General features: G+C 41.0%; 1 protein-coding gene across 2 annotated transcripts in view; it reads left to right on the top strand.

Moving 5' to 3' along the window:
• Nucleotides 1–13,901, top strand: part of ARHGEF17 (Rho guanine nucleotide exchange factor 17) — a 2,179,236-nt gene extending 2,165,335 nt beyond the window's left edge. For both annotated transcript variants that reach the window (XM_044071304.1, XM_044071302.1), the window contains one exon: nt 10,752–13,901. In XM_044071304.1, coding sequence (XP_043927239.1) covers nt 10,752–10,957 — 206 coding nt within the window. In that variant the 3' untranslated portion in view covers nt 10,958–13,901. The remainder of the gene's footprint in view (nt 1–10,751) is intronic.
• Nucleotides 13,902–17,241: the final 3,340 nt, after the last annotated feature.

Raw genomic sequence — 17,241 nt, 5'->3', positions numbered from 1 at the left:
CAGAGTCTGGTATGCCGCGAGATGCTTCTTTGATTGTGAAACCTGCGGATGTCTCTACCTTGGATGGGTCCTGAGCTGCTGTGCAGGCACCAGCTTCTGAGGGTGTATTCCAACCTTCCGATGTTCATATTAAACCTACTAATTCGTTTCAGACTAAAACGACCAAGTTTGTCAGGCCCAGAGTTCGCACTATGCCTGGAAAACCGATGACCAAAGCACATGCTCAAGCTCCCATACCACAGAAACAAATGCTTAGAATGGCTAAAGACCTTATAACTCTAATCAGGGGAAGCCAGCCTTCCTCCTCTAAAAGACAAAGAATTGATTTCCCTTCTGATTCAACAGACCATGAGTCTTATGACTCTGATCCCTCTGATAACCAGGAAATACCCTTATCTACCTATGAGGATTCAGATGCAGAGGATTCCATTCCCTCTGCCTCCCCTCCAGAGGACTTTTCTTTTGGTGAAACCTTGCATACCTTAAGAGAGCACTTCTGCTGGGAATGCCAGGACTACCCACAGTCCTAGAAGAGACTCTGAGAATTTTTAGACTTGCCTCAGCACAGGCCTCTAGCTATACCCCTGTCCTGGATACTGTAGATGATGTTTTCATGGAATCCAGTCTTACTCCTGATACTTTACCTCCAGCTCCTAGAAAGCCTGACAGGTACTGTAGGGTACCTGACTCTCACAAATTTCTCTTTAAGAATCCCACTGCGGATCCAGAGACAATTTCCCAGGGACCTAAAGGTATTAAGGCTATTACAGCCAAAACTCCTACCCCTTTGGACAGGGATTTGAGGGCTCTAGACAGATGGTGCAAGAAGGTATTTACCTCTGCAACTCTTGACATCAGGGCTTTAATTTGCCAGTTTCACATGTTGAAGTAACATCAGCATATTATGGAACTAATTCAACAAAACATGTTGTTGCTTCCAGATTTTGCGGAAAATAAAGATTTACAAGAGTTACTGCATTCTGCAAACCAAGTCAGTAAACATACTTTGCAATGTGGTTTTGATGCCTTAGAAGCATCTTGCAGGGCTGCTGACACTGGGTCTGCACTGAGAATGCATGATTGGCTGAAGGAACAGATCTTGCCAGACCATGTCAAAGCAAAATTACTAGATGCTCCATTAAACCAGGAACGTTTGTTTGGCACAAAAGCAGAAGAGGTTCTTAAAAAGATGAAGGAAAAAGCTAAATCTATGCAAACTCTTAAAGATTTCTTACAGGTACAGCCACCTAGGTTCAGTAGGCATTGACCTTCTAAACATTAGCTCTTTCCAGTCCCTACCAGGTCTTCTCAGCCCAAACCCAGGGGCAACAGACCACCAAGGCTACAGTCTCAGGGTACGCAGAGATCTAAACAATGGAGTGCTCCCCCCTCAAAAACAGGGAGTGGTAAGCCACCCCCTTATGGAAAAAATTCACAATGACTTGTTTGTCATCCTTCCCAGCCATGCCCAAGTACTTGCACCCCCAGGAGGAAAACTCGCCCCGCATGCAAAAAACTGGATGTCCAATACCCAGGACCAATGGGTCCTAAACATTGTATCCCAGGGATACAGATTCTACTTCCACTCACTGCCAACCCCAAGCGGGTTGCCAGACCTTCCTCCAAACCAGTGGGCAGAGGCTTAAAAGCAAGTACTTTCTCTTCTCAGTATCAGGGCTATTCAACCTGTTCCAATAGAGCAAAGAGGACAGAGTTTCTACTCCAGACTGCTCCTGGTGCCCAGAAAAGAGGGCTCTTGGTGCCCTATCCTGGACCTGTCCATTCTCAACACCTTCCTGGTGGTCCCAAATTTCAAAATGCTTACACTACAACAGCTGCTTCCTATGATAGCCAAGGACTCCTGGCTAGTCACCCTAGACCTAAAAGAAACTTATCTGCACATCCCCATAAGGGAATCTTGCGGGAACTATCTACGTTTCAGGGCAGGCTCTATGCACTATCAGTTCTCTGCACTTCCCTTTGGCTTATCTACTGCACCCAGGGTATTCACAAAGTGCCTGGATCCAGCCATTGCATACTGCAGGCAGAGAGATATTCAAATTTATCCATACTTGGATGATTGCCTGATTCAGACGGACAGTCAGGAATTGCTACTTCAGCACCTGGCATTTGTAAAGAGACTTCTAACTTCTCTGGGGTACACCATCAATGAAAAGAAATCACATCTGGTGCCCAGCCAAAATATTGTATTCCTGGGAGCAAGCTTGGACACAACTTCCCAGATGGCATTCCTTACTCCAAAAAAACAGGTTTATTTGACAAACTACTTCAAACTAATGGCCACCAGAACCCAGCTGTCTGCAAGAAAAATACTCCAAGCCCTAGGGTTCATGGCCTCATGCCTTCTACTAATTCCATATGCAAGACTGCATATGAGGAAACTTCAATGGTACTTAAAAAGTCTCTGGTGCCAGCATTCTCAGGACTTGGAAACAATTATTCCTATCATTCCTTGTCTAGGGGCAGAGTTCCTTTGGTGGGCAGAGGCTTACAACCACAAAAAGGGACTCCCTTTCACTCATCCGCTCGCCGCCCAAACTCTGACAACAGAAACATCAGACTATGCATGGGGGGCTCACATGGCTGGCAAATGCATTCAAGACAAATAGAGCCCAGGACAAATTCACCTACATATCAATCAAAAATAAATGTTAGCTGTACAGAATGCTCTGACAGCCTTCAAAAAACTTATCCTTCTAGGACAACTCTTGATAAAGACAGACAACACCACAGTTATGTGGTACATAAACAGACAGGGAGGAACTCATTCCTACCCACTTTGCAGGTTAGCCATGGCCCTGTGGAACACAGCCTTGGGCAACCAAGTCCACCTGCAAGCTCAGTTCCTGCCAGGCAAACAAAATTCACTGGCAGACGACTTAAGCAGAAATCTACTGGACCCACACGAGTGGAAACTGGAACCCAACTCATTCAAACTTCTAACCCACAGATGGGGGACACCAGAGGTGGACCTCTTTGCCTCCCCCCAAAACCATCAATCGAGCAAATTTTGCACCAGAAATCCCCACAGCCAAGCATGGAAAGTGGATGCCCTATCCTTTACATGGGAAAACCTCTCAATTTATGCCTTTCCCCCCTCTTCCCCTCCTCTCAAAAGTACTACTCAAGATCAAACAGGACAAACCAAGGACAATCCTCATTGCTCTGGACTGGCCCCGCCAGCACTGGTACTCACTTCTACGCAGTCTGGCAGCAGTGCCACCCTGGCACCTACATCAGACCCCCTCCCTGCTGTTCCAGCAGGAGGGACAGATTTTGCATCCTCAGCTGCAAACCCTGAACCTTGCAGCCTAGCTTTATTCCCTGAATTCTCCACCAGCAACCCTCAGCAAACAGGTGCTGGACGTCATCCTTGAGGCCAGATGGTCTAGTACTAGGAAATCCTATTCAGAAAAATGGAAAAAATACTGTTCTTGGAGCCAGTCTCAGGGAAAGGACACAGCCTTGCCCAACTTACCTCAAATCCTAGAGTACCTAGCAGACCTGCTCCACAAAGGCCTATCCTTTTCTTCTATTAAGATTCATGCCTCAGCCATCTCAGCTCATTATAATACTGAGCCACCTCTCTTTTCTCACCCTCTGGTCAAACAGTTCCTGAGAGGAGCTAACAATGTAAGACCCCTGAGGAGAGCGCCCACCCCTGCCTGGGACCTTAACTTTGTACTACAGAAACTCATGCTTCCCGCTTTAAAGCCTGCTGCTACAGCACAGTTAAGACTCCTCTCTTGGAAAACAGCCTTACTTCTAGCCATCACTTCAGCAAGAAGAGTGTCTGAGTTTACAGACACTAATGGCTGTGGAACCCTTCATTATTTTCCATGCTGGCAGGGTTTTCCTCAGGACTAACCCATCTTTTATGCCCAAGGTGGTATCCAGTGTGGCTCTAAACCAATCCATCCATTCACCAACCTTTTTCCCTAATCCTCAGAATAAAGGGGAAAGGATCCTGTACTTCTTGAACGTGCACAGACAACTCAGGTTCTACCATGACAGGACTAAGCCTTTCAGAAAATCTGACCAGCTGCTAGTCAGCTTTGCTACAGGGACAGAGGGCAAGGCCATTTCAAAGCAAACCACTTCCAAATGGATAGCACACTGCATCCATTTCTGTTACAAGCACCATGGAAAACCTACCACACAGGGGATCAGAATTCATTCCACTAGGGCTACGTCAACCTCTAAAGCATTTCTCAGGGGAGTCCCTACCAGGGACATCCTGGAAGCTGCAACCTGGAGTTCTGTACACACCTTCACCAAGCATTACCACTTACGTGTCTTTTCTAAATCCAGAGCTGGTTTTGCCACAGCAGTCTTACAGGGCCTGCTAGCCAGCCCTGTTATTTCTTGACTGCCTTACTTCAAACAGATGGCAACAAAAACCCAGTTATCTGCAAGACAAATTCTGCAGGCTTTGGGGTTCATGGCATCCTGCATTCTACTAATTCCATATGCAAGACTGCATATGAGGAAACTACAGTGGTACCTAAAAAGTTTATGGAGTCAACATTGTCATAGTCTGGAAACAATGATTCCTCTCATTCCCTGCCTACAACAGGATTTTCTTTGGTGGGCAGAGACATGTCACCAGAACACGGGACGTTTTTTTCACTCTACCCCCTGCCACCCAAACCCTAACTACAGACACATCAGACTATGCTTGGGGGGCCCACCTGGCGGGGAGATGCATTCAGGGCATATGGAGCCCAAAACAAATGCATCTGCATATCAACCAGAAAGAGATGTTAGCTGTTCAGAATGCTCTGACAGCCTTCAAGGACTTACTTCATCCAGGACAACTACTGATAAAGACGGACAACACCACGGTTATATGGTACATAAACAAGCAGGGGGGTACACATTCCTACCCCCTTTGCAGACTAGTCATGGCATTGTGGGCCACAGCCTTGACTTACCAAGTACATCTTCGAGCTCAATTCCTGCCAGGAAAACAAAATGCTCTGGCAGATGAACTAAGCAGAAATCTTATGGACCCTCACGAGTGGAAACTGGATCCACAAGTCTTCAGCATGATAACAGAAATTCTGTACAAGGACTTATGACAGAAAAGCATGGAAAGTGGATGCCCTATCCTTAAGTTGGAAACACCTATCAGTCTACGCCTTTCCTCCTCTGCCTCTACTCCCCAAGGTCTTACTAAAGGTCAGACAGGAACAACCAAAAATTATCCTAATTGCCCCAGACTGGCCTTGCCAGCACTGGTACCCAATTCTACAGAATATGTCTCAACTCCCTCCTTGGTACTTACCTCAAATACCTCATCGACTATTTCAGCAGAACAATCAAATTCTGCACAATCAGCTCCAAATTCTGAACCTGGCAGTGTGGCTGATCATGTAATTATTCAAACAAGACCTCTCAGTAAATCTGTGATGGATGTCATTTTGGAAGCCAGAAGGCCCAGTACTAGAAAATTTTATGCTGGTAAATGGAAGAGATTCTGTGCTTGGAACCAAGCACAAGGAATGGACACAGCAAAGCCAAATATTCCTCAGATTTTACAATACTTGACGGAGATGCTTGACAAAGGCCTATCTTTTTCATCAACACAAATCCATGCCTCTGCCATCTCAGCTCATTACAACACAGAGCCTCCCATCTTTTCTCATCCTCTGCTAAAACAGTATCTTAGAGGGGCCAAACATTTAAGGCCTCCCAGAAGATCACCAACTCCTGCATGGGACCTCAATCTTGTGCTGGAAAAGCTCACCCTGCCTCCTTTTGAACCAGCAGCTACTGCGGATATAAAGTTTTTATCTTGGAAAACAGCTTTCCTTCTGGCCATCTCTTCAGCTAGAAGGATTTGAGAACTACAGGCCCTCATGGCTGTGGAGCCTTTTATTACATTTCACCCAGACAGGGTGTCCCTCAGGACCAATCCTTCCTTTATGCCTAAGGTGGTATCCAGTGTGGCTCTTAACCAAACTATTCACCTGCCAACTTTTTACCCAAATCCACAGAACAAGGGGGAGGGAATTCTGCATTTCTTGGATGTACACAGACAACTAAGATTCTACTTAAACAGGACTAAATCTCTAAGAAAGTCTGAGCAACTACTGGTGGCATTTGCTGCAGGATCAGAGGGAAAGGCTATTTCAAAGCAGACTATTTCAAAATGGGTAAGCCACTGCATTTGTTTCTGCTACTTGCATCTTGGTAAACCGGTGCCCAAGGGAATCAGATCACATTCCACAAGGACTGCATCTACCTCAGCAGTTTTTCTCAGAGGAGTTCCAACCAAAGGCATTCTAAAAGCTGCTACTTGGAGCTCTGTTCATACATTTATAAAGCATTATCATTTGCCTCTCTTCTCTAAGTCCAGGGCAGGCTTTGCCACTGCAGTTCTGCAGGGCCTTATTAGCCGCTCCTAATGCTATTTAGCTCCAGCCTCCCATCCATAGCTTTGGGATTCTACCCAAATGTAATGACTGCAACAGTGAAACACGAAGAGCATAGTACAGTTGTGTACACTTACCATAAATGTAGATGTTCAAGTGTATTCAATGTTGCAGTCCGGGTTACCCAGCCGCCATCCCCCTTTTTTTTTAGAACCTCTCTCTCCTTCACTATATTCTAAAGCCTTTGTGGTGTATTTGCTTTTAGATGAAGGTAAAGTTTATGTTGCTACAAATGCATTTACTTATATATTGCAGTTTATTAATATATATATATATATATATATATTTTTTTTTTTTTTTTTTTTTTGCTCCCCATTTGGGGGGCACCTGACATCTGGGGCAAGAAAAACTGAAAAAAATGGTGTTGACTGCATGTTTTATACCCCTGATGACTTGACATCATGCAACCGACGCAGGACCCAAGACTTTGATATTCAGGCCAACTGAGGGCAACCTGCCAGCAGATTACCCAAATGTAATGACTGCAACAGTGAATACACTCGAACATCTACATTTATGGTTAGTGTACACAACTGTACTTTACCCTTCCTCCAGCCCACTGACTCTTCTATGCTTTCTACCTATCCTTCTTTTGGCCATATCTTATGGCTATGATATTTACTTTTTACTGGAGGTGTTCTACACCATGTAATTGCTTCCTATTTTGGGGGCTCCTGACATCTGGGGCAAGAAAAACTGATGTAATGGCGTCGGCTGAATGTTTTATACCCCTGACGACCTGACGTCATGGAAGAGGTGACAGCATCTGAAGCAGAAATCCCAAGGGTCTGGTATTCGGGCTGATTGAGGGCTACCTGCAGGCAGATAACCCAAGTGTGGTGACTGCAACAGTGAATACACTCAAACATCTACATTTATGGTAAGTGTACACAACTGTACTTTGCTGCTGTGTGTGTGTACTACCGACCTAGTAACTATGAACGTGTAATCAGTTTGCCATCCATTTCCTATTGAAATATTGCTAGCTTATCATTTTTTTTTTAATGTAACATAGGCAATTTATTATTCAACGGCAACAGGCACTTTACTTGTAGATGAAGCAATGAAATATAAAGTCATTTGCTAGCAGCAACATCTTCATTAGTTACTGATCTCTTTAATGTGGAATTATTTAGTTGACTGACTTCTGCAGAGATTGTGCATATTTACCGATACTGGTGGCTTGTAGAAGTTTGAGTAGACTTTTATGATGGAAATGTTCTGAATTGGGCAGTTTTGTCATTATTGGTTCATGCATTTTGTTTCATTGCTTACTGGAAAAAATGTTCAAAAATTTAAAATATGCTCTAACAAGTTTGCTGTATTATACAAGGAATATAATTCAATTCAGTCAGGAAGGTGTATCAAAGAACACGTGCATGTTTCGTGTGCAAGGGGTCTATGATTTGAAAACATCCCAAAGGTAATCTTTGTTTGCCACTGGCCAGATGCATTTTCTTTGGATGCGAGTTTCAATGCTGTTTCAGTGAATGTTAGTTTCAAGGGCAGAGAAGTTTTAATGCTAAGTCTGTTTCTATTGTGAAACTGTATTGCTTTATTTAGCAGACATCTGTTAGTGCTTGTGCTATAAAATGTAAAATAAAATCCAAATCATTGCAGAAGTAAAGCAGCATCTACATTACAGTGTTTATGGTAAATGGGACAAAACAGCCAAGTAATGGGACATTGGAATGGCTGCACAGGGACTCTGGGGCCATATTTTGGTTGTCTGTTCTTCAGTTTACGTTTGAAAGTTGGTATCCCACAATTCCATTGGAGTGGGTGGGGTTACATAATCATGTATGTAAATGTTATGTTAATTAGTGTACAGATTTGTACATATTTGTCACGGGCCTTCGTCCAGATTTTTTTTTTGTTTCCAGTTTGAGAGATATGACCAGGATAGTGCTGAGTTGGAGAGGTTAAGGTTAGTTAGTTTAGACAGAAGTAACTTGTGGAAAACAAGGTAATTTAAGGAAATGTAAACCCTTCTGTAACTCACTGAATAGCAAACTAGATGAGAGACAGAACCTATCAAATCAGAAACTGGGGCACACTGTCGTCTAAAGCTTACTACTTGTGGAACCTCCGAGGACTCACTACTCGTGCTATTAATATTTGATATTTACTCCACTGATGTTAGAGTTGATGTGTCAAGGTCTTTGGCTGACCACATTTGCAGACAGTTGCAAACATTGAGCTTTTATCAACTCTTTGGAGGACTCAAGTCCTACAGGAAGAACAAATGTTTCCTAGACCATAGTGTAAAGCTACATTGTAAAAAGTGTGATATCATGTCCTTTACAACACGTTATAATCATTAGGGACCTTGGCACTTTTGCAAGCAATAAACTCACCTTCAGCCACCATATAACTACTGTTTGTTAGAAGCTCTGACTGTCTTGTCCAGCTAAATTACCAAAGGCACATCTTCTGGGGTATATGGAGGTTCTCATTTCTTTCTCTTCCATTATTAGGCCCATAATAAAGTGCAATACTTCTTCAGCATGTACTTCTCAAAACATGTGATCTAACTGGAAACCCCCCAACATTTCTTCCCTAAGAAAATGAAGGGCACAAGTTCCTTGACCTGTGCAAAATGTTTTAAAATTCTGTCTTTTCTGTCGCCTTCGACTTGCCTACAAAGCATCAAATGACCTTGCTGTGTGTAACCTTCAACATGTCCACAAAACCTGAAACACCAAAAACACCCATACAAGAGATCTAACCTTTCACAGCAACATAAATGCAACCTGCTGTCAGGGATAGCCACATCTCTCAAAGAATTCTACTCCTTTGAAACATGCTTGCCCTTCGTATTAAGCAAAGTACCCTGACTCTCTTCAAACACAATTGATGGATAACCAGAAATACTCCATTCAGCTCCTTGGCTCATGTAGGCATGAGATGAGGTGCTAAGTGGTGATGTTTGAATAAAGAGTATGAAATTAGACCGAAATTGTATTTTTTTTTCCTGTGCTTTAATAATTAACATAAATACACCCCAGGCCTAGTACCACAGTCCTTTATGGAAACTGTTAACAAGTAGTTAGAATTGCAGTGGTTTGGCTACTAATGACCAACTCAAACAACTGCCTCACAAAAACATATGAACCTAAACCTGTACCTTAACCGCACATTTGGACCATGCTGTCTGCTGCTGTAACTGCAGTATGCAAGTCCAAGCCCAAGTACCCAGCAGCAGTGTATATAATATGTGATATTTGCTGGAAGAAAGCTAAAAAGGGGAGTACTATTGCTGATTGTGTGACTTATTGTTTCTCAAAATATTGCAGACTGAAGATTGCATATTTATGTTGTCAACATTTTTCTATTGCTAGAACTTGGTTTGTTATATGTACTGTACTTTATTTTTTGGGTTGTAGGAGTCAGAGAAGAGAAAAAAAGATAAGTTTTATTTTAGTTTTCCATCTTTTGCCTATTCTCTGAGTCATTGATATCTCAGAATTGTTGTATGTAGAGATCGTGTATATGGGAACAGAACCCTCACATCAAAGATGCAGAGAGGGTTGCCTCACCTTCTCCCACAAAATCTATTGTTTGTTTATGCTTTTGTTGACCATGTCCCACTAGGCCAATGGACCCTTTTGATGGGTGACTTGAAGTGGTATTCAAACTGACTAGGTAAAATTTGGACAGCAAACCAGGGAAATTCCCTAATCTTTTTGATAAGTGACATGCAATCTTTTACATTCAGCTGAACTGCCACCAACTCTGACAGATGGGACCTTGGTTTAACATCTCATCCAAAGGAAGGCACACTTATACATGCTGCATTCTACCCCCATGCTATACTACGCAAGCACCTAGTGAAGGACAGATCTCGCCATCTTTTGGTCTTCGATTATCAAACATGAGTATGTTATCTACTGAGCTACTGACCCTTAGTGTGGGGCGATGTATTCATAATAATTGTTTGGTTGTGCCATTGAAAGTATTGTTAAATGTTTTGGTTAGGATGTCTCGAGTCCTGTCTAAGCAAGGTGCAACTAATTGTAGTGACTCTCAAAAAAAATACTTATAGGTCCTGTACATGATAAAGGCTGTGCCATACAGCTTTTCCTAAAGTGCATACCCATTAAAACAGTTTCAGCTTAGTAGACACATTCTACTCAAAATTAGAAATGCATATGAGTTGAATGGTGTTGTAATTTGTGAGACATTTACATTTGCCATATCCCAAACATGTTTGGAAATTTATTTATTTTAGGCTGAGTGCATCTTTGCAGTTCAAAAATATTTTGCTAATTATATCACACTTGCTTTATTCAGGTAACTCTGCCATGAATAATGAGAGACCTGCTGGACTACAGAGGAGAGACTCCTTGTGTCGTAGGCCATCAACTGTCTTGCCAGCAAAATCCAACATATTGGTGATCAGCGGTGGGGATGGTTATGAGGACTTCCGACTTACCAACAGCAGTGAAACTGTGGGACGTGATGACAGCACAAACCACCTCCTTCTCTGGAGGGTTTGATCAGTGTTAAAAGCAGCATGTTGCTAAAGGGCCAGAGCTGTATCAACCACACCACAGAACTGTGTCATTGTTCACCCTGAAGTGTGTCTTGTCTTCTGGATGTTTTGTCTGTGCGTGCATGGTTGTTTTTAACCAGGCGATCTAAGTGGATTGTTTTTTAAAAAAATGAATTGCATCCATGTTGACTGCAGAATTGCACAGCCTGCGCTTCCCACTGTGTTTGTGTGGAGTGGACCATATTTGTTTGCATCATTTACATTTGAGGCAGAAGTGAGGGTACCATGCAAGTTCAGAGCACAGAAAAGGCAGGCAGACTAAAGAGAATTTCTCTAAATATTGAAAGCTTATGTTTTTTTCATAACAGAACATTCATCTGAGCAGTCTTTCTGGTTCAATTTTGTGCAAGTCTTTTCTTGTTAACTTATAGTAACAGAGAGAAAAAAATAAAGGACTTGCAAGAACAAGATTTTATAGATTAAAAATGCTTCATTTACAGCACTTTCAGGGTGGAAACTCTGCTTTCTTTCTTTCTTTTTAAATGTTTTATCAGGAAATGATCCAGTACCAAATTCACAAGAAAAGTTATTCAATCTGAAATACTTGTATAGCTGGTGTTTTTGTTTGGAAATTATCAAAACCCCAGCTTTGTTTAAAGCATCTGCTCAGAAGACTACAGTGGATAATTTTTTCTTGGATATTCTTCACATTTTTTTTTAATTAGGACTTTTTTTTTAATTTAGCAACAAAGCCAGTTAAAGCTAACCTCTGTGCAGAGAACACAATAATTTTAAAATAACATTCGCAGTCATTACCTCCCTTATTTATGTAACAGTGTTTTTGTATTTTGTTAAGTTCTGTGAATGTTGCTAGGATAGCTGTTTGTCATTTATTGATACAGTTGTTGAACACTATGAAGCAATCCCTTTATTTTTTCACCATACAACAGTATCATTTTTTTTTATTTTGGGGAGGAAGCAGTGAGGCTTTGTCAGAGAAAAGAACAAACATATAGTTGCATGAATAGTATCTTACTGTGACTTAACTACTGTGTTACAACACTGCAGTGCTTTTGATTGCCAGGTGCACTTGTCTGCAACCTACAGTTAGGATTGTGCAGTGGATGCAACAACTTTAGGTTCATTTTAGGACAGAAAATGAATGGTATACCTGGACGATTCAGAAGAATGAGGCTAAGGGTGTGAACCAAAAAGATTAAGAGTTTGTGCAGTTTTTACACATTTTAAAAAGCTTCATCCACTTAGGCTTCATTACATGGATGTTTGAGGCTGTGAGGATAGCTTTGCTTTTGTAGACCCGTAATGGTCCCATTGTTGTACAGTATTTATGAGTATTTTAAATCAGTTATTTGTTATAGCACTTAATTTATGCATTTATCTTCAAAATATTTTTAGAACTTTATAAAAGAAGTACCCTAATATGTCTACGAAGTGGCTTGGTTTGGTTAAGAATGTCAGATTACACTTTGTTCATAGAGCGGAAATGTATTTGGGACAGCAAGTAACTGTGTGCATTGTCTCCAAAGTGAAGTGCAATGGTTATCAAATGTTTACTCTGACATAAAAACAAGTGGAAAAGCTGCACAACTGTATAACAGGGTGCCTTCTGACTTCCACTTCATTTTCACATGGAAAGAATAGCACACAGAGCCAGTCATGTAGAGCAGTGCATGTTTGTATGTTGTCCTGTTTATGTCTGCATTCATTTGTCCAGGTTGAGAATCACAGCAGACAGCAATCAGTACTCCAGACATTTTGTTTCCACACACAAAAAAAAAAAAATCATGATGTTCAACATTCCCATTTGACTGTAACATTAACTTTAAAAGTTCGTAGAAAAGATAAGGGGGTCATCTGTTGGTGTGCCAAAAAGACTCCACGTTTTATAGCATAGTTTGGTGAGCAGCCACCAAGAATGCATTGGCATGATCCTGTGATTGTTTCCTGGATGTTTGGGTAGCTGTTACAAGAGCAGCTTAATCCATATAAGTTTGTGCTGGAGTGCAGAACCATTCTTGACTACTTTCAGCTGTGGGTATGACGTGAATTACTAATTCAGTGAAATTAACAAAAAGAAGAAAATAACCGTTGGGTATCTTCCCCTTACATCCATGTAGAGGGGGTTTCCTCCCTGCAGCCTTTTACTTACTGTAACCAACTTAGATATTACACAACCTCAGGGTAGACTTGTAATGAAATGTTCTCTACATTTACCTCTGTGGTCCATGGGTGGATGTCTTGATACATCTAAAGTGTCTGCAGTACTCATTTAAAAATGGTTACCTGCTAATTCCCCAACACAGTTGTTAAAAGAAAGGCTTCTTAATTTTGTACTGCAAGGTCTTCTGCTGTAGAGAAGCATTTGGTAGACCAAAGTCAGTTCAAACCCTTGTACTTTGTTCTTATTATCCCCTTAAAATGGCTTGCCCAGTCCAGAGTCTGTTGCTTAACTTTTATAAAGTGTTTGTCCATTGAAAGGCACTAAGTTAACATTTTTGTCTGGAATATGTAGAAATGAGCTATGGAATTTAAGTGATATTTTTGAGCTAGTAAGCATAGGTGTTAATATGAGCAGTAGCCTTGTCAGGAAAGATGCTAAGGGATCAGTGAATAACAAAGAGCATTGAACTAAGGCTTACCTGGCAAATGCCAGGCAAGACATTGCCATTTACTTGGAACACATGCTACATTGAGGGTCTGAAACTTTCTTACCCTTGTATTACAAAGGCATCCATTTTGTGTAACCCTTCTCTTCTAATTTAAGAATACTAAGGGCAGCATTGCTCAAAAAGTTAATTCAAGTATAAGACAAATTTCCAAATGTACTCTTGTCAAGCGTATTAAAACATTTCCATTGAGTCTTAGCCATTTGAAAGAGTTACATAATGGTGTTAGTCAACAAGTTAAAAAAATAAAATGAAAATGTTTAGAGAGAGCAAAAATATAAGGAGAGGAAATGCATGAGACAAACAGGATACTTTACACCATAACATACACTTATCAAATGTGAGCTGCCGTCTTTCCTACTTTCCACTGTTAAATGTATGTGACAGCATAAAGGGTAAACATGTCTTGTACTTACTGTATGATGATCGTATTCTCAAAAGTTCTGAAAAGATGCTGCTTCCAGCAAAGCTACACTGTTGTGATTGCGCAGTTACAGCATTATTGTGGATAGAAATGGCCAGAGGTTGACTTCCATATTCCTGTTGCTTGTCTTAGGAGTACAGGTAACTGTAAAAATGAACTGGTTTGTTAGTCTTTCCCCTGAGTAGTGGCCCACATGCCAAGCACAAGAATTTGCTGACCAAATATGCTTGTCATTCCAGGATATCTAAATTTAACGATATTTTTTTCATGTAGCCAGAAAATGGGAGTGGCATTTCTTAAAGTTTAACACCACTGTAAGGTTGCTAAAAGCTGAGTAATTGATGTGCTGGGTTACAGCATTATGTTACCATTGAACAGGTGCTCAACTGAAGTAAAACCCAAGCCATATCCCAAATTTATTTTATAGGTTCATGGGTGAGTACTAGGCTAGCTGCTCTTATGGGCAATTTTAAGCCTAGCCAGTTTCCTTTATGTGCTCGAATTATCCAATCCCATTTGGTTAAAGATTATTCTTACCCATCCCATGATCGATAATTATGTATTACCCATAATGAATATAACTGTGATCATACCATAGATAATTTGAGGGGGACCCCTACATGGGATAAAGCATTTAGGAGCTGACTCTGTCCATTAGTAGTGTAGGGAGCAGTGCCAGGGTAAATTTTCTGTTTTCCATCCATAGGTGTAAGTTGTGTTTGTATATGGACAAGGATGAACTTTGCTTTATGTGGATTGGGAGTGTGTTTCACACAGCAGTACCCTCTTTGAAATATACCCATCCCTCCAAACTGTTCTGTTGATGTTACAGGAGAGGTTTAGATCCCTAGACCAAGTATTTCTGATGCCATTTTACTTACTAATGTGTAGTACATCTGTCAGTGTTTGGCCAGAAGATCCCTTGTGTGCCAGACACAGGATACCTCATAGCAGTCTGTGGGATACCCAGTATAGTGACAGGGCTTTGAGTTGGTCCATGTAGGACATCTTGTTTAGGGCCTTCTAGTACGGTATCTCTGTGGGCATTCTAGTTGTTTCATGTTTCTGGATTATATTCATTGAATCACATAATGAGGACTGAGTAAAGGGGAAAAAATAACATCCGTAGATCTAGACATAATCCCTTTGTTTATTAGCTGTGCTATAAAGAAGGATTTTCTTACAACAGTGGACACATATTGGTCTAAAGTTAAGTCACTGTCAACATAAGTTCCCAAATCTTGAACAACTGAACCAACTCTTAGGGGCATATTGCCAATGCCGTAGCTCCCTGGACACTTTCCCAAAGGATACAGTAATGCATTTGCTGGCATCTACTTTCAGTCCGTGATTATACCACCAGTTATTTATTTGGGGCAAATCTTCCTGCAGAATGGCTATGTCATTTGGGGATTTAGTAATTACTGCAAGCTTGCAGTCATCTGCAAACGTAGTCAGCCAGAGCCCTATTGGCTTTTTATTTCAGAAAAGTAGATGCAAGCAAGAGGGGTCCCAGCACAAAACCCTGGGCAACTCCATTGGTGACTGGTCTGTTTGTGGAAGTAACTTTCCCTGTTTTGATTTCCTGTGTCCTATTTTAAATCAAGTTTGTATAGTTGTATTACTTAACACTTTGCTGCTTTAATGAAAAACAAGTGGGTGGGATTCTAAAAGTTTTACTCTTTAAGTTTCTCTCACTTAAACCATTGTAATTTTCTATATCTTGGAGCAACTTAAAATAAGACTATTGGAGTTTCACCCAGTCTTTATAATGTTTCTTGAACTTCATGCACTTTTCAACAATCAAGTAGTGCATTGTTGTGATATTAAGAACTTGGCAATGGCCTTTGTGGAGATGTCAAGTTTTTGTTTATGGTCATTTGCTATGTTGGGATTTAAAATCTGTAGTAATACAAGAATGTGTGCTACATTAAAGTTTTCATGGTGCATAGATGTCTTCCATGGTACAGTGGGTACTGCCTCAGTTGGACTGCTGTGCGTGCTCTCTGCATATATCTGTACTTTGTCCTGTAGTCAGTAACATTGCTGTGTTACTAGATTATAAAGAAAGTGTAGTAATTTATTTGTAGTATGCATGAAACCAAAGGAGAAAACATAATGGCTGAGTTGTTAAAGTAGGGCAAAAAACAGCAGATTGCAAAGGATTAGCTAGAGTGAGTACTTGTAAGGAAATTGGGCTTTGTTAGCATTATCAGCTATATCAACAGCTGCATAGAATTTTAATTACAAAACACTATGTTTTGTTGATGAAACCTGGGACATGTATTGAAACACTGATAAATCAAACAGAAGTATCAAGTTCTGGTTGGTCTATTGAAAAGTATCATAATGAAACTTTTATGACTCATTCTAGAACATGGCACTTGGGGAATTTTGCTTGTGACTGTTACCATGATGGTAAACTAGAGACAGGAGGTTTCATATTCAAATGTTCATATGTTAAGTGAAGCACACACTACTCAGAGATGTGAGTGGACTCTAACAGAACTTTTGAAGTGGTTTTGTTTTTCTGACTTCTGATAGTTTACAGAAAAACAAAACAGGCTTTTGAGGAAGGCATGTTTTCTGTGGATAGAAGTTTCCGCTTTACAGAATAGAATAAGGGTTACCAGGCAAACTGCGTGCTAATTCTACTGTGCTTGAAGTGGGGATATTTAAGCACTGTCAGGTCCTCTGTTGTTTAAGAGGATACTGCAGTAGTTTTACAGTTAACCAGTTAAGGGGATTCACTAGGCACAGCTGTTTGCTTTCCAAGGGTGGCTGTGGAATTCATTTCTTGCTATGTGACTTGCTTGGAGTCCCTTAGTATAGAAGCAGAGACTGAGAACCAGACATGGCACATTCACAGCTTATTTCTTTCACCATTAAGCAAGACTTCCAGCAGTTCAGTATCTAATGATTACTCCTACTCTGACCCTGAAGTTATTCCAGATATCCTCAATGGCAAACTTAGTTGTAATTTCACTTTGCATATTCATCATGCTTTTTCCATGTCCCCTCCAAAACATCTCAAACAAACCCATTTGAATTATGTCCTTTTTGTAGCCACCATTTTGAATTATGTCCTTTTTGTAGCCACCATTTTGAATTCAGTACTTTCTGTATCCTCAGGCTGTAAGCTTATTATCTACCTATGAATTTTTGAACATGGTAGTA

The sequence above is a fragment of the Protopterus annectens genome, chromosome 5.part0, assembly GCF_019279795.1.
Source record: "Protopterus annectens isolate FY-2018-M chromosome 5.part0, PAN1.0, whole genome shotgun sequence".
NCBI classification, from domain to species: domain Eukaryota; kingdom Metazoa; phylum Chordata; order Ceratodontiformes; family Protopteridae; genus Protopterus; species Protopterus annectens.
This window is presented reverse-complemented; position numbering and strand designations above follow the sequence as displayed.